Genomic DNA, 18,248 nt, shown 5'->3' on the forward strand with positions numbered 1-18,248 from the left:
ATACAAAAACCTATTGGCTGGATTTGTCTCTGAGTGTGTGTACCTCATTTATTGTCTATGTGTATGTACAACAAATGCTTAACACTACTCCTTGGATAAGCCTACTGCTCGACCACACTACCACAAAATAGAGCATTAGTATTATCTATTTTTACCACTATTTTACCTCTAAGGGGAACCCTTGGACTCTGTGCATGCTATTCCTTACTTTGAAATAGCACATACAGAGCCAACTTCCTACATTGGTGGATCAGCGGTGGGGTACAAGACTTTGCATTTGCTGGACTACTCAGCCAATACCTGATCACACGACAAATTCCAAAATTGTCATTAGAAATTGATTTTTTGCAATTTGAAAAGTTTTCTAAATTCTTAAAAGACCTGCTAGGGCCTTGTGTTAGATCCTGTTTAGCATTTCTTTTAGAGTTTAAAAGTTTGTAAAAGTTTGAATTAGATTCTAGAACCAGTTGTAGATTCTTAAAAAGTATTCCAACTTTTAGAAGCAAAATGTCTAGCACAGATGTGACTGTGGTGGAACTCGACACCACACCTTACCTCCATCTTAAGATGAGGGAGCTAAGGTCACTCTGTAAAATAAAGAAAATAACAATGGGCCCCAAACCTACCAAAATACAGCTCCAGGAGCTTTTGGCAGAGTTTGAAAAGGCCAACCCCTCTGAGGGTAGCAACTCAGAGGAAGAGGATAGTGACTTGGAGGAAAATTCCCCCCTACCAGTCCTATCTAGGGAGAACAGGGTCCCTCAAACCCTGACTCCAAAAATAATAGTCAGAGATGCTGGTTCCCTCACAGGAGAGACCAACACCTCTGAAATCACTGAGGATAACTCCAGTGAAGATGACCCCCTGTTAGCCAGGATGGTCAAAAGATTGGCTTTGGAAAAGCAGCTCCTAGCCATAGAAAGGGAAAGAAAAGAGATGGGCCTAGGTCCCATCGATGGTGGCAGCAACTTAAATAGGGTCAGAGATTCTCCTGACATCCTAAAAATCCCCAAAGGGATTGTAACAAAATATGAAGATGGTGATGACATCACCAAATGGTTCACAGCTTTTGAGAGGGCTTGTGTAACCAGAAAAGTGAACAGATCTCACTGGGGTGCTCTCCTTTGGGAAATGTTCACAGGAAAGTGTAGGGATAGACTCCTCACACTCTCTGGACAAGATGCAGAATCTTATGACCTCATGAAGGGTACCCTGATTGAGGGCTTTGGATTCTCCACTGAGGAGTATAGAATTAGATTCAGGGGGGCTCAAAAATCCTCGAGCCAGACCTGGGTTGATTTTGTAGACTACTCAGTAAAAACACTAGATGGTTGGTTAACTGGAAATGAAGTGTGTGACTATGTTGGGCTTTATAATTTGTTTATGAAAGAACACATTCTAAGTAACTGCTTCAATGAAAAGTTGCATCAGTATCTGGTAGACCTAGGTCCAATTTCTCCCCAAGAATTGGGAAAGAAGGCAGACCACTGGGTCAAGACTAGGGTAACCAAAACTTCCACTGGGGGTGACCAAAAGAAAGGGGTTACAAAAACTCCCCAGGAGAAAGTGGGTGACACTAGAAACAAAGAAAAAGAGTCCTCTGTAGGCCCCCAAAAACCAGAACAGGTGGGTGGGCCCCAAGACACAACCCAAAACAAAGGTGGGTACCAGGGTAAGAACTGGGATGCCACTAAGGCATGGTGCCACAACTGTAAACAGTCTGGGCACCACACCAAGGACACTTCTTGTCCCAAAAACAAACCCCAGAACAAAATTCCAGGGGTAACCAGTGTAGCCATGGGAGATGACTCCTCAGATGAGGAGGTCTTCATAGCCTTCAACTGGAAACAGGGCCCAACAGGTGAGTTGGAGATTCCAGAGGGAAGTAGACACTTCCACCACCTACTGGTGAATGGAATCCCAACCACTGCCCTGAGAGACACTTGTGCCAGTCACACTATTGTGCATGACAGGCTGGTGCTCTCAAACCAGTACATCCCAGGTGAGACTGCCAGGGTAAGAGTTAGCCTAGACAGGGTCACTAAGAGGCCTGTGGCTTTAGTGCCCATAGAAGTGGGTGGCACTCTTAGCTGGAGAAGGGTAGTAGTCAGTACAGACCTCCCCCTTGATTGTCTCCTTGGAAATGACTACCCAGAGGTTAGTCAGAGCCCAAGAGAGGAACTGGTCCAGTGCCAGTCCTCTCCCAAGGATTCTGGAAGTCCTGCCTCTGCAGTAAATGCAAGCAGGCCCCAGAAGAAGAAGAAAAGAAAACAGAGTAGGAAGGGTGGACAACCTTTAGCCAAGGTTACAGCAAGCCAAGGAGATTCTGCTCCAGTAGGGGAGAACTCCAAAAATGGCCCTGATAAAGTCCAACCTGACCCACAAGAAGTCCTGGCTAGTCAGGCAACTGTTAAACCTGAGTGGGTGGCTCCTCAGCTAACAGAAGAAAGAGTGGAAGAAGGGTGTTTACTACAAGATGTGGTAACCCCCCACTCTAATACAGCAGACAGGCAACCTGAACCCAAAGAGGCCTGTAACTTAGCCCCTTCCCTTTTAGGTGAAGAGCTAAAGGTGTGGTTCTGGGCACTGACAGCTGTCAGTGGCCTCTGCTGGGTGTTAGCCTTTATGGCTGCACTATCCTTAGCATGGTGGTCTGACCCCATGCCAAATAGCAAGTTAGGCCCCCTGACCCTATTAGTCATGGTGGGGTTACTCCAGCTCTGGGTAACCTCTCTGGGTAAGCTAGGGGTAACCCTGGCCAAGATAAGGTTAGCAGAGGTGGATACCTCTAAGACCAAAATAGAAAGAATGGGTGGAGACATTGAAGAGGCAGACAAGAGGCAATTCAGACTAGGTCCTATCACTGTGGAAGTAGGTCAGTTCCCCAAAGGGAATGACCTGAACAGAAGGATGTAAGGCAGAGTAGGCCCTGCAACTAACCAGCCTATTTCTCCTACTCTTCCTCGCCTGACAGACTAGGAAGACTCTCCCAGCTTGGGCTGAGTCTCCTGGCCTGTGGGCTGGGGGGGGCTTGTGTAAAGAAATGGCTCCCTGTTGCAGTTACCCCCCACTTTTTGCCTGATACTGATGCTGACTTGACTGAGAAGAGTGCTGGGACCCTGCTAACCAGGCCCCAGCACCAGTGTTCCTTCACCTAAAATGTACCATTGTATCCACAATTGGCACACCCTGGCATTCAGATAAGTCCCTTGTAACTGGTACTTCTAGTACCAAGGGCCCTGATGCCAAGGAAGGTCTCTAAGGGCTGCAGCATGTCTTATGCCACCCTAGAGACCCCTCACTCAGCACAGACACACTGCTTACAAGCCTGTGTGTGCTAGTGAGAACAAAATGAGTAAGTCGACATGGCACTCCCCTCAGGGTGCCATGCCAGCCTCTCACTGCCTATGCAGTATAGGTAAGACACCCCTCTAGCAGGCCTTACAGCCCTAAGAAAGGGTGCACTATACCATAGGTGAGGGTACCAGTGCATGAGCACTGTGCCCCTACAGTGTCTAAACAAAACCTTAGACATTGTAAGTGCAGGGTAGCCATAAGAGTATATGGTCTGGGAGTCTGTTTTACACGAACTCCACAGCACCATAATGGCTACACTGAAAACTGGGAAGTTTGGTATCAAACTTCTCAGCACAATAAATGCACACTGATGCCAGTGTACATTTTATTGCAAAACACACCCCAGAGGGCACCTTAGAGGTGCCCCCTGAAGCTTAACCGACTGTCTGTGTAGGCTGACTAGTTCCAGCAGCCTGCCACACCAGAGACATGTTGCTGGCCCCATGGGGAGAGTGCCTTTGTCACTCTGAGGCCAGTAACAAAGCCTGCACTGGGTGGAGATGCTAACACCTCCCCCAGGCAGGAGCTGTAACACCTGGCGGTGAGCCTCAAAGGCTCACCCCTTTGTCACAGCCCAGCAGGGCACTCCAGCTTAGTGGAGTTGCCCGCCCCCTCCGGCCACGGCCCCCACTTTTGGCGGCAAGGCTGGAGGGAACAAAGAAAGCAACAAGGAGGAGTCACTGGCCAGTCAGGACAGCCCCTAAGGTGTCCTGAGCTGAGGTGACTCTGACTTTTAGAAATCCTCCATCTTGCAGATGGAGGATTCCCCCAATAGGGTTAGGATTGTGACCCCCTCCCCTTGGGAGGAGGCACAAAGAGGGTGTACCCACCCTCAGGGCTAGTAGCCATTGGCTACTAACCCCCCAGACCTAAACACGCCCTTAAATTTAGTATTTAAGGGCTACCCTGAACCCTAGAAAATTAGATTCCTGCAACTACAAGAAGAAGGACTGCCTAGCTGAAAACCCCTGCAGAGGAAGACCAGAAGACGACAACTGCCTTGGCTCCAGAAACTCACCGGCCTGTCTCCTGCCTTCCAAAGATCCTGCTCCAGCGACGCCTTCCAAAGGGACCAGCGACCTCGACATCCTCTGAGGACTGCCCCTGCTTCGAAAAGACAAGAAACTCCCGAGGACAGCGGACCTGCTCCAAGAAAAGCTGCAACTTTGTTTCCAGCAACTTTAAAGAACCCTGCAAGCTCCCCGCAAGAAGCGTGAGACTTGCAACACTGCACCCGGCGACCCCGACTCGGCTGGTGGCGATCCAACACCTCAGGAGGGACCCCAGGACTACTCTGATACTGTGAGTACCAAAACCTGTCCCCCCTGAGCCCCCACAGCGCCGCCTGCAGAGGGAATCCCGAGGCTTCCCCTGACCGCGACTCTTTGAACCTAAAGTCCCGACGCCTGGGAGAGACCCTGCACCCGCAGCCCCCAGGACCTGAAGGACCGGACTTTCACTGGAGAAGTGACCCCCAGGAGTCCCTCTCCCTTGCCCAAGTGGAGGTTTCCCCGAGGAATCCCCCCCTTGCCTACCTGCAGCGCTGAAGAGATCCCGAGATCTCTCATAGACTAACACTGCGAACCCGACGCCTGTTCCCACACTGCACCCGGCCGCCCCCGAGCTGCTGAGGGTGAAATTTCTGTGTGGACCTGTGTCCCCCCCGGTGCCCTACAAAACCCCCCTGGTCTGCCCTCCGAAGACGCGGGTACTTACCTGCAAGTGGACCGGAACCGGGGCACCCCCTTCTCTCCATTCTAGCCTATGTGTTTTGGGCACCACTTTGAACTCTGCACCTGACCGGCCCTGAGCTGCTGGTGTGGTGACTTTGGGGTTGCTCTGAACCCCCAACGGTGGGCTACCTTGGACCAAGAACTGAACCCTGTAAGTGTCTTACTTACCTGGTAAAACTAACCAAAACTTACCTCCCCTAGGAACTGTGAAAATTGCACTAAGTGTCCACTTTTAAAACAGCTAATTGTCAATAACTTGAAAAGTATACATGCAATTTTTATGATTTAAAGTTCCTAAAGTACTTACCTGCAATACCTTTCAAATGAGATATTACATGTAGAATTTGAACCTGTGGTTCTTAAAATAAACTAAGAAAAGATATTTTTCTATACAAAAACCTATTGGCTGGATTTGTCTCTGAGTGTGTGTACCTCATTTATTGTCTATGTGTATGTACAACAAATGCTTAACACTACTCCTTGGATAAGCCTACTGCTCGACCACACTACCACAAAATAGAGCATTAGTATTATCTATTTTTACCACTATTTTACCTCTAAGGGGAACCCTTGGACTCTGTGCATGCTATTCCTTACTTTGAAATAGCACATACAGAGCCAACTTCCTACATTGGTGGATCAGCGGTGGGGTACAAGACTTTGCATTTGCTGGACTACTCAGCCAATACCTGATCACACGACAAATTCCAAAATTGTCATTAGAAATTGATTTTTTGCAATTTGAAAAGTTTTCTAAATTCTTAAAAGACCTGCTAGGGCCTTGTGTTAGATCCTGTTTAGCATTTCTTTTAGAGTTTAAAAGTTTGTAAAAGTTTGAATTAGATTCTAGAACCAGTTGTAGATTCTTAAAAAGTATTCCAACTTTTAGAAGCAAAATGTCTAGCACAGATGTGACTGTGGTGGAACTCGACACCACACCTTACCTCCATCTTAAGATGAGGGAGCTAAGGTCACTCTGTAAAATAAAGAAAATAACAATGGGCCCCAAACCTACCAAAATACAGCTCCAGGAGCTTTTGGCAGAGTTTGAAAAGGCCAACCCCTCTGAGGGTAGCAACTCAGAGGAAGAGGATAGTGACTTGGAGGAAAATTCCCCCCTACCAGTCCTATCTAGGGAGAACAGGGTCCCTCAAACCCTGACTCCAAAAATAATAGTCAGAGATGCTGGTTCCCTCACAGGAGAGACCAACACCTCTGAAATCACTGAGGATAACTCCAGTGAAGATGACCCCCTGTTAGCCAGGATGGTCAAAAGATTGGCTTTGGAAAAGCAGCTCCTAGCCATAGAAAGGGAAAGAAAAGAGATGGGCCTAGGTCCCATCGATGGTGGCAGCAACTTAAATAGGGTCAGAGATTCTCCTGACATCCTAAAAATCCCCAAAGGGATTGTAACAAAATATGAAGATGGTGATGACATCACCAAATGGTTCACAGCTTTTGAGAGGGCTTGTGTAACCAGAAAAGTGAACAGATCTCACTGGGGTGCTCTCCTTTGGGAAATGTTCACAGGAAAGTGTAGGGATAGACTCCTCACACTCTCTGGACAAGATGCAGAATCTTATGACCTCATGAAGGGTACCCTGATTGAGGGCTTTGGATTCTCCACTGAGGAGTATAGAATTAGATTCAGGGGGGCTCAAAAATCCTCGAGCCAGACCTGGGTTGATTTTGTAGACTACTCAGTAAAAACACTAGATGGTTGGTTAACTGGAAATGAAGTGTGTGACTATGTTGGGCTTTATAATTTGTTTATGAAAGAACACATTCTAAGTAACTGCTTCAATGAAAAGTTGCATCAGTATCTGGTAGACCTAGGTCCAATTTCTCCCCAAGAATTGGGAAAGAAGGCAGACCACTGGGTCAAGACTAGGGTAACCAAAACTTCCACTGGGGGTGACCAAAAGAAAGGGGTTACAAAAACTCCCCAGGAGAAAGTGGGTGACACTAGAAACAAAGAAAAAGAGTCCTCTGTAGGCCCCCAAAAACCAGAACAGGTGGGTGGGCCCCAAGACACAACCCAAAACAAAGGTGGGTACCAGGGTAAGAACTGGGATGCCACTAAGGCATGGTGCCACAACTGTAAACAGTCTGGGCACCACACCAAGGACACTTCTTGTCCCAAAAACAAACCCCAGAACAAAATTCCAGGGGTAACCAGTGTAGCCATGGGAGATGACTCCTCAGATGAGGAGGTCTTCATAGCCTTCAACTGGAAACAGGGCCCAACAGGTGAGTTGGAGATTCCAGAGGGAAGTAGACACTTCCACCACCTACTGGTGAATGGAATCCCAACCACTGCCCTGAGAGACACTTGTGCCAGTCACACTATTGTGCATGACAGGCTGGTGCTCTCAAACCAGTACATCCCAGGTGAGACTGCCAGGGTAAGAGTTAGCCTAGACAGGGTCACTAAGAGGCCTGTGGCTTTAGTGCCCATAGAAGTGGGTGGCACTCTTAGCTGGAGAAGGGTAGTAGTCAGTACAGACCTCCCCCTTGATTGTCTCCTTGGAAATGACTACCCAGAGGTTAGTCAGAGCCCAAGAGAGGAACTGGTCCAGTGCCAGTCCTCTCCCAAGGATTCTGGAAGTCCTGCCTCTGCAGTAAATGCAAGCAGGCCCCAGAAGAAGAAGAAAAGAAAACAGAGTAGGAAGGGTGGACAACCTTTAGCCAAGGTTACAGCAAGCCAAGGAGATTCTGCTCCAGTAGGGGAGAACTCCAAAAATGGCCCTGATAAAGTCCAACCTGACCCACAAGAAGTCCTGGCTAGTCAGGCAACTGTTAAACCTGAGTGGGTGGCTCCTCAGCTAACAGAAGAAAGAGTGGAAGAAGGGTGTTTACTACAAGATGTGGTAACCCCCCACTCTAATACAGCAGACAGGCAACCTGAACCCAAAGAGGCCTGTAACTTAGCCCCTTCCCTTTTAGGTGAAGAGCTAAAGGTGTGGTTCTGGGCACTGACAGCTGTCAGTGGCCTCTGCTGGGTGTTAGCCTTTATGGCTGCACTATCCTTAGCATGGTGGTCTGACCCCATGCCAAATAGCAAGTTAGGCCCCCTGACCCTATTAGTCATGGTGGGGTTACTCCAGCTCTGGGTAACCTCTCTGGGTAAGCTAGGGGTAACCCTGGCCAAGATAAGGTTAGCAGAGGTGGATACCTCTAAGACCAAAATAGAAAGAATGGGTGGAGACATTGAAGAGGCAGACAAGAGGCAATTCAGACTAGGTCCTATCACTGTGGAAGTAGGTCAGTTCCCCAAAGGGAATGACCTGAACAGAAGGATGTAAGGCAGAGTAGGCCCTGCAACTAACCAGCCTATTTCTCCTACTCTTCCTCGCCTGACAGACTAGGAAGACTCTCCCAGCTTGGGCTGAGTCTCCTGGCCTGTGGGCTGGGGGGGGCTTGTGTAAAGAAATGGCTCCCTGTTGCAGTTACCCCCCACTTTTTGCCTGATACTGATGCTGACTTGACTGAGAAGAGTGCTGGGACCCTGCTAACCAGGCCCCAGCACCAGTGTTCCTTCACCTAAAATGTACCATTGTATCCACAATTGGCACACCCTGGCATTCAGATAAGTCCCTTGTAACTGGTACTTCTAGTACCAAGGGCCCTGATGCCAAGGAAGGTCTCTAAGGGCTGCAGCATGTCTTATGCCACCCTAGAGACCCCTCACTCAGCACAGACACACTGCTTACAAGCCTGTGTGTGCTAGTGAGAACAAAATGAGTAAGTCGACATGGCACTCCCCTCAGGGTGCCATGCCAGCCTCTCACTGCCTATGCAGTATAGGTAAGACACCCCTCTAGCAGGCCTTACAGCCCTAAGAAAGGGTGCACTATACCATAGGTGAGGGTACCAGTGCATGAGCACTGTGCCCCTACAGTGTCTAAACAAAACCTTAGACATTGTAAGTGCAGGGTAGCCATAAGAGTATATGGTCTGGGAGTCTGTTTTACACGAACTCCACAGCACCATAATGGCTACACTGAAAACTGGGAAGTTTGGTATCAAACTTCTCAGCACAATAAATGCACACTGATGCCAGTGTACATTTTATTGCAAAACACACCCCAGAGGGCACCTTAGAGGTGCCCCCTGAAGCTTAACCGACTGTCTGTGTAGGCTGACTAGTTCCAGCAGCCTGCCACACCAGAGACATGTTGCTGGCCCCATGGGGAGAGTGCCTTTGTCACTCTGAGGCCAGTAACAAAGCCTGCACTGGGTGGAGATGCTAACACCTCCCCCAGGCAGGAGCTGTAACACCTGGCGGTGAGCCTCTCACCCCTTTGTCACAGCCCAGCAGGGCACTCCAGCTTAGTGGAGTTGCCCGCCCCCTCCGGCCACGGCCCCCACTTTTGGCGGCAAGGCTGGAGGGAACAAAGAAAGCAACAAGGAGGAGTCACTGGCCAGTCAGGACAGCCCCTAAGGTGTCCTGAGCTGAGGTGACTCTGACTTTTAGAAATCCTCCATCTTGCAGATGGAGGATTCCCCCAATAGGGTTAGGATTGTGACCCCCTCCCCTTGGGAGGAGGCACAAAGAGGGTGTACCCACCCTCAGGGCTAGTAGCCATTGGCTACTAACCCCCCAGACCTAAACACGCCCTTAAATTTAGTATTTAAGGGCTACCCTGAACCCTAGAAAATTAGATTCCTGCAACTACAAGAAGAAGGACTGCCTAGCTGAAAACCCCTGCAGAGGAAGACCAGAAGACGACAACTGCCTTGGCTCCAGAAACTCACCGGCCTGTCTCCTGCCTTCCAAAGATCCTGCTCCAGCGACGCCTTCCAAAGGGACCAGCGACCTCGACATCCTCTGAGGACTGCCCCTGCTTCGAAAAGACAAGAAACTCCCGAGGACAGCGGACCTGCTCCAAGAAAAGCTGCAACTTTGTTTCCAGCAACTTTAAAGAACCCTGCAAGCTCCCCGCAAGAAGCGTGAGACTTGCAACACTGCACCCGGCGACCCCGACTCGGCTGGTGGCGATCCAACACCTCAGGAGGGACCCCAGGACTACTCTGATACTGTGAGTACCAAAACCTGTCCCCCCTGAGCCCCCACAGCGCCGCCTGCAGAGGGAATCCCGAGGCTTCCCCTGACCGCGACTCTTTGAACCTAAAGTCCCGACGCCTGGGAGAGACCCTGCACCCGCAGCCCCCAGGACCTGAAGGACCGGACTTTCACTGGAGAAGTGACCCCCAGGAGTCCCTCTCCCTTGCCCAAGTGGAGGTTTCCCCGAGGAATCCCCCCCTTGCCTACCTGCAGCGCTGAAGAGATCCCGAGATCTCTCATAGACTAACACTGCGAACCCGACGCCTGTTCCCACACTGCACCCGGCCGCCCCCGAGCTGCTGAGGGTGAAATTTCTGTGTGGACCTGTGTCCCCCCCGGTGCCCTACAAAACCCCCCTGGTCTGCCCTCCGAAGACGCGGGTACTTACCTGCAAGTGGACCGGAACCGGGGCACCCCCTTCTCTCCATTCTAGCCTATGTGTTTTGGGCACCACTTTGAACTCTGCACCTGACCGGCCCTGAGCTGCTGGTGTGGTGACTTTGGGGTTGCTCTGAACCCCCAACGGTGGGCTACCTTGGACCAAGAACTGAACCCTGTAAGTGTCTTACTTACCTGGTAAAACTAACCAAAACTTACCTCCCCTAGGAACTGTGAAAATTGCACTGTGTCCACTTTTAAAACAGCTAATTGTCAATAACTTGAAAAGTATACATGCAATTTTTATGATTTAAAGTTCCTAAAGTACTTACCTGCAATACCTTTCAAATGAGATATTACATGTAGAATTTGAACCTGTGGTTCTTAAAATAAACTAAGAAAAGATATTTTTCTATACAAAAACCTATTGGCTGGATTTGTCTCTGAGTGTGTGTACCTCATTTATTGTCTATGTGTATGTACAACAAATGCTTAACACTACTCCTTGGATAAGCCTACTGCTCGACCACACTACCACAAAATAGAGCATTAGTATTATCTATTTTTACCACTATTTTACCTCTAAGGGGAACCCTTGGACTCTGTGCATGCTATTCCTTACTTTGAAATAGCACATACAGAGCCAACTTCCTACAAGGCACAAAAGTGCTTGAGATGCTGACATATTAAGTATAAACTGTTTATCATAGTTATTAAGATGTGTAAATCTCAAGACTTCAGTCTTCAAGTGGAGGAGGAGCTGGAGCGTGTGAGCATGTTAGGGTTGCGGAACTGTTTGAAGTTACTTTCCATAAAGTTGTTGTATGTTACCCCCTCTATAACCAGACAGTAGTGGTTGTCTTCAATGCTACAAATGTTTTCTTTTTGCCAGCGTGCAATAAAAATATATTACATTCATAATTCCTTTTATAAAACCTTGTAAGTACAAGATAATACAAACAATAACGATACCCGAATCTCTAATTTCGATTTCCATAGGTGGCAGAGAAGCTGGGGTATTGCTCATCGCTGTAGTCAGCTACACAGTTTAAGTCGTTTATCTCAGCAAAGCCCTGAAACACTACTCAACGTTAAAGGTAGGCATTTTGTAAATTATACTTTGATTTACATTTTGAGGCATAAAGATTCCTACAACTACAAACAAAGGAATAGTTATTAAGAAAGAGTTTAATTACACTAGTTACAGTATTACTTTAAGAACCACTTGGTTCATAATCAAGTATGTGTATGAGAAAGAATTACTAATCATAGTTTAGCAACCTTTTTTTATAGTGCTTTTGTCCTTTCCTAAAGCTCCATTGTGCTAACTCCAAGGACATGGAGAGTAAAGTGACACTCTGTAAACGCAAAATAATCTTAGTTGCGAAAAAAGCTGGGCCTTGAATTGTTTTAAGGAAAGATGGTTTACATTTTCCTTTTATATTAATCTAATTAATCCAATGGTAGCATGTAGCTTTAACAGCATTGGCAAACAAACTAGTTGTGACCTATCTAGGGCTATTGCCCTAGTTCATCAGGAGATTTCTGCCCTTCTCACCTATGTTCATAAGTAGTGAGAAAACTGCTGCCACATTGCTTCAAAAATGTAAGCATGATGTCAACCATTTAAGTAAACAGGAATGTCACACAGACGTAAATGTGCATGCTCACCCTTCAAGACCTTGACACTTGTTATGCATATTCTGCACCTTGAGGTATGTTCTTAATGTTAACTGTCCAGCACACTGACCGTGTTTTGGAGCTGCTCCAGGGATGAATGATGGGTGCTTATAACACAGTAGAGTGCATTAAAAAATCACTATTATGTACTATATTCTGTAGCAGGCTTTTCAGATTGTCTCTAGAATGAGACCCATTAATAGGAAAGTAAATGTGAGTTCAAGGAGACTTAGGCTCAAGCCAGGCTTTAAACATACTGCTAGAGTACACTTGACCAAGTATTTTATTGCTGCAGAGGGCACTTGACAAAGTATTTTATTGCTGCATCCAGAGTTTGATCACAAATGGCAAATACTGTCTCACACATGTTTGACCAACCTCCGAACATTCAGAAAATAAATCTAACGCCGCTAGACCTTCCATCAATTTCCATGAGTGCTTACTGCACGTTCTGTCCCCCTACACAGATCTCTCTTTTCACCAGCACCAAGAAGAAGTTAAGTTATGCAGTGCGTGGTATAAATATTAATAAAATATCAATGACTGGATCATGTGTCGGAAAGTTTTGTGTGCTCCTCTGACTCTGGCGAAATGAGCAACAAATCCACCTCAGTGTCCAGTTCAGCTCCGCCACTTACCATAGAGCTAAAGATATAATATTTATTACATTAAATTTCAAGTTCTTGTTGAAGGTTAAAGTTTGAGCACTTATCTTTGTAAACCAGGCGCTCTCTATATACACTGCATGACTGGAATAAACATATTTTCTAAGTCAGGTTGTAATTGAATCAAATCCTCCAGTGCTAGCAGGAAAGAAGCCATATCTTTTAGCCTTCCTGTATCCACTACAAATTTGCCAACGTTACAGCTTCTTTTCCTGACTGATACTTCCAACAGCAGATTCCTCACCTTAAAATACTCCCCTGCAACCAGACTGGATCCAGAACATGTTTCCATGGCATTGCTCTTGCACACTGATAGGTGGCTCCACTGAACTCCATGATGACTTCACACCACCCTAGAAGTAACGGAATGGATCTAAATATAAAGGTAACCCCTGCACGCTGACGTCACCTCCTTTCTTTCCATGCTTTCTGATGCAGGTCCGCTCCCAACTTCGTCGGTTTTCCAATGACTTCTAAACAATTTTAACCAGTGTCTGAGGTGATAATGTCCTCACCCAAAGCAGTAGGTTTGAAGCACACCACAACAGCAGGAATCAGATGTTGGTCACAGACCCGCACAAGGTGTGTCTTTGGTGTCAGGGCTCAAGCCACGACTGTAAGTCATGCTGTAAGTGTGCCTTCATGTACCTGTTGGTGATCGGAGACCGGGAGGCAAAGCTTTATGCTGCCGCACACAAAAAGAACTCACAGGTGTTGCGTAAGTCAGATCCAAGTTGCAGTTACAGACTTGGTCTGAAGCCTGCTCCCACGACTGCTCTACTTTGCACTTGAACTCCTATAGTAAAACGAAATGCAAGTATAATGATGCAAAGTGAGACTGGACCCCTGTGGCATTATGAAATTACAAACGTGCAACCGGTCACCTTATAACCTGACCCTAAACCAATGCCTCTGCCATGTTGCACCTAGCAGCAGAGACTCATTATCTTTTTCTTTCTGATTCGTCTCTCATGCTAGAGCAGGGGACATCCAGAGATGTTTATGATGATGGGGATTGCTTGCCCCCTATACTGATAATACCGTATACAGATTTACAGAATGTGAGTGGGCATGACACCATGCCTGTGACAGAGCTTGGCACACCTCTTGGGCCACCAACAGAAGAGAGTGCCTTGTTTGTGGTCTGGAGGGCAGCTGATGCACCAGAATCACAGCTGCCCTTCATTGAGACCAAAGCAAATCCCCTAAGGCAGATTGTACAGCCTGGAACAGCTACTTCTTAGTCCTTGCTTCACTTTTAACTACACCCTTTCTGACGCTTTGGTGGCTACTTGGTCAAATCTTGTCCCTGCCTGCCTATTTAAAGACAGGTGGTTAGACATCTCAGACAGGCATCTAGTAATCCAGTTTTTCTCTTCAAGCACTCCACTCGATAGAGCCTTGCCATGCAGGCTTCACCCCCTTATGTGAATCTTTACTTGTTTCAAACTACTACTCCAGAGAGTCCAAGAGGATTGAGGCTTTAGGCAAGCATCTGTTTTCCTCTACTAGCCTAGCATTGTGATCAGTAAATGCTTTTTGTTTGCTGGGTTGCTACACACAGGCCCTCTGAGACCAAGGCAGCAAGATCGTGCCGTCAGTCCCAGAAGACCTTAGGGCCTCTTTGGGTCAGGCGATTCGGGATGAACAGTTCACAACCCAATATGTTATCTGCGCATGCCTGGGTACTACAGATTGCCTGGGGAGAGTTGCTGGTGCTAATGGAATGCTTCATCAACGCTCATAAATGTGTTCCACAGGATCCTCTAGTAATGTACACACTTCCTGAAGGATATGCTCTTTGATGGGTCCCGTCTTTTCGGAGAGAAGGCAGACTCTGCATTGGAGCTCCTGAAGGACAGTAGAGCTACAGCATGGGGCTGCTGACCACTGCTAACAGTTCCCACATCAATTCAGAAAGGATGGCATACAGACAGAGATAGTCTTCACAGCCAGTGCAGCATGCACCCCAGTCCTTTTGGAGTCATGGAAGTGGGCTTAACAAGCAGCGAGTAGGCCAGGTGGGGCAACAGTACTCAAATTACTCTTCTCCCACTACAACGGCCATCAAACAACTGAAGTTTGCCCTTGGTGGCGTATGGACAATGCTGTGGGACAGGATTCAGCTGTTGCTCTCAGGCTGCTGATCTATTACATCAGACAGATGGGCCTTACAAATTGTTCAGAATGGATATGCTCTACCTGTTTTTTCTTTCCTGTCTACTATTCCTTCCAAACCAGAGCGAATTTCCAATGAGCACCTGTCCATTCTATTAAGAGATGCAGCTGTTACTCTCCAGCCTCTGAATGTCTTCATGTGGAAGGACTGATTCAGAATGCTTACGTTGGCCCAGATCCTCTCCACTGTGGACCTGTGTGACTGGATGGTGTCCTTGGAACTACATGACACAAATGTTTGTTTACTCACCCTGCAGTGCTACAAACAACTGCAGTTTAAGGTAGGCCAGGAGCACTTTCAGTCTGTTGTGATCCCTTTCGGCCTCCCCAGTGTCCCTCAAGTGTTTACGAAAGTGATTGCAGTGGTCGCTGCCCATCTTCGGAGGTCAGGTATACAAGTGTGCCCTTACCTCAGTGATTGAATATTGAAGGCAGGTTTGCCACAGTTCACCATGGACCACCTCCAGATAATGGCAAACCTCTAGACATTGTTGTGGTTCATTATCAAACAGCCCAAGTCACACTGAATTCCTTCACAGAGGCTCCAGTTCATGGACCTATTATGGTCACATTTGCAAACAGGGCTTTCTCTCCACTGCAACAAGTTCAGAATATTCTGGCAGTGATCCCGATGTTTCAGGTTTTATATTTGATCTCAGTGAGAGCAGCTCTGAGACTGCTTGGCTTCTTGGCCTCTTAGCCTCCTGCATCCATGTTTACATGCAGGCCCTACAGTGGTTCTTGAAGTTCCAATGGGCCCAGCATCAAGTCAGTGTGATCTATGTCATCCAGGTTTTGGAGGAAACAGTTTAGGATACGCAGTGGTTGCTGCTCAAACACAACTGGTCCAGCAGCAGACCCTTCTGCCTTTCATATCCACAGCTGATGGTGGTGACAGACGCGTCTGTGCTGGGCTGTGGAGGTAATCTGGGGGATTGGGAGATGAGGGAACTCAAGTCTGTAGTAGAGGGGGTGGCTCCACATCAGTCTGCTGGAATTGAGGGCCATATATCTTTTTCGGAAGACCTTTCTTCTCTCTATCAAGGGGAGGTTGGTGCAGGTTCTCATGGAAGATACTACAGACATATGGTACTGCAACAAGCAGGGCAGAATGTGGTCCTGGTATTCTGTGTCGTGTGGCAGGAGGCTCTGCGACTTTGGAAGTGGCTGAATTGTCAGGGCATTTTCCTGACTGTGAACCACCTTGCAGGGACCCAGAATGCCACAGTGAACAAACTGAGCAGGTGGTATCTGGCAAATCAGAAGTGGCGTCTATTTCCCAAAGCAGCACAGGGCATCATCCAACCGTGGGGAGAGCCTTGGCAAGATCGTTTCGCCACAGCTGAGTACGTGCACTGTCAACAGTTTTATGTGTTTTCACTAGAACACTTTTTATATTCATAGACTAATTCTGCCTGGAGTGGAACACAGGACTCCTATCTGCCTTTCCATCCCTGTCTCTACTTCTTTCTGAAGAAGATCAGGAACAACCATGCTCAAGTCATTCTAGCAGCTCTGTATTGGGGCCAGGCGAGTGTGATATTCTGACCTTCTGGGCATGAGCCTCTGTCATCTGATCAGGCAGCCATTTCGCGTGGTCCTCCTGTCTTGGCAACAGGGCAGGATCCTCCACCTAAAACTGTGCAATCTACACCTACGTGTGTGGTCATTGAGTGGCAGCAGTTGACAGCGTTTGATCAGCTGCCTTAATGGTGGATGTCATCCTTGCTTCCAGGTGACCTTCCGCGAAATCCATATAAGTCTGGAACTGGTACAAATTTGTGGCCTGGTGTGGTGTTCATGAGACTGGGCCTCTACAAGTAAAGCTGTCAGACGTTCTTTTGTTTGTATTATCTTAAGCCCACCAAGGCCTTGTACCTTTTTACATCTGGCAGACCAGCTGTCCTTTCTGAAACCACCTGTTGTGATGAGGTTTATAATAGGTTTGATACGTTTCTTTCCATGTTGTGTGTGATGCCACAGTCGCACCTTAATTTAGTCTTGACATTTCTCATGAGTATGTCAGTGCATAGCAGCTCACTATTCCCAACTGCGATTTACCTAAGCTCATTGTGTCTGTGACCTTAAGGCACTTTCTCTGCAATCACCCTATTCCTCCTTTTACCCACGCAAATTAATGCTGAGGAGTTGGGTGGTAGTCTTGCCAAAAGTCATGATTCACTTCTGTGTTGGGCAGTCTATCACTCTGCCAGCATTTTGTGCTCCCCCCAAGCATTTGATAGAGGAAAGAGTTGGTGATGCTACTTCAGTTGAGCCCCAAAAGGGATTTAAGCTTTTACATTGATCAGTCTAAGGATGATTAAGTGGTCTATCAGCTTTTGTGGGTTTCTTCAGAGTAAAGAAAAAGAAGGTTGTACAGAAGAGGACTTGTTGAGCTGGATAGTCCTCTGCATTAAACTCTGCTACACACTAGATAACCTACAGCCTCTGAAAGGTCTGAGAGTCCATTCCATCAGGGCTAAGGCTGCCTTCGTGTGCTGGTTAGCAGTCTAGTTTGTCATCCTCCACTATTTAATGGAGGCTGGTGCGTGAACGTGTCGCTGGTGTGCCAATTGCACACCAAAGGCAAGCCTGTCTGCGCTCGGACGGAACCAGGGGCCAGCCTCTATGCCTGTCGTGGGTCAGACAAGTTAGTCCTTACATCAGCAGAGTTATGTAGTTTTAATAAACCTTTGGGTATTAATTGTCTTCATTCTTTAACTCCAGACAGCCTGTTGGCCAAGTCTTGCAAGCATGCCTTTGCTATTAATGATGTATTTGCCGTTAATGGCAATCTTCATGAAGGCAGTCCCTCCCTGTCTCATGTTAACCCATTGAATGCACAATCAATGGTCAATGTGAGGTGTCAAATGTTTTTAGTGAACTGCAGGTCTCTTTCAAAACATAAGTGGGATCTGTTTACGCTACTAGAGGGCTTCTCTCCAGATATAGACTTTCTTACAGAAAGGTGACTTAAGGAGGTTAGTGAACCAGGCATTGCTGTTGCCTTGCCTTCTGGATATCAGATTACTAGGTGCGACCAGGCTGGGAAAATAGGGGTAGGAGTCGCCATTATCACTAAACAAAACTTAGAATGTAAGTTCACTCCCAACATAATTCCTGGCTGCAATTGCCTACTATTTTCAATCAAACTATCTCAGACCTTCACGTTTACTGGTGTGTTGGTCT

At 47.4% G+C, this 18,248-nt stretch overlaps 1 protein-coding gene across 4 annotated transcripts in view; it reads left to right on the forward strand.

The window, feature by feature from the left end:
* TCAIM (T cell activation inhibitor, mitochondrial) overlaps nt 1-18,248 on the forward strand; it is a 277,740-nt gene that overhangs the window by 163,393 nt on the left and 96,099 nt on the right. For all 4 annotated transcript variants that reach the window (XM_069211978.1, XM_069211980.1, XM_069211981.1 and 1 more), the window contains one exon: nt 11,536-11,633. In XM_069211978.1, coding sequence (XP_069068079.1) covers nt 11,536-11,633 — 98 coding nt within the window. The remainder of the gene's footprint in view (nt 1-11,535; nt 11,634-18,248) is intronic.

The sequence above is a fragment of the Pleurodeles waltl genome, chromosome 10, assembly GCF_031143425.1.
Source record: "Pleurodeles waltl isolate 20211129_DDA chromosome 10, aPleWal1.hap1.20221129, whole genome shotgun sequence".
Lineage (NCBI taxonomy): Eukaryota > Metazoa > Chordata > Amphibia > Caudata > Salamandridae > Pleurodeles > Pleurodeles waltl.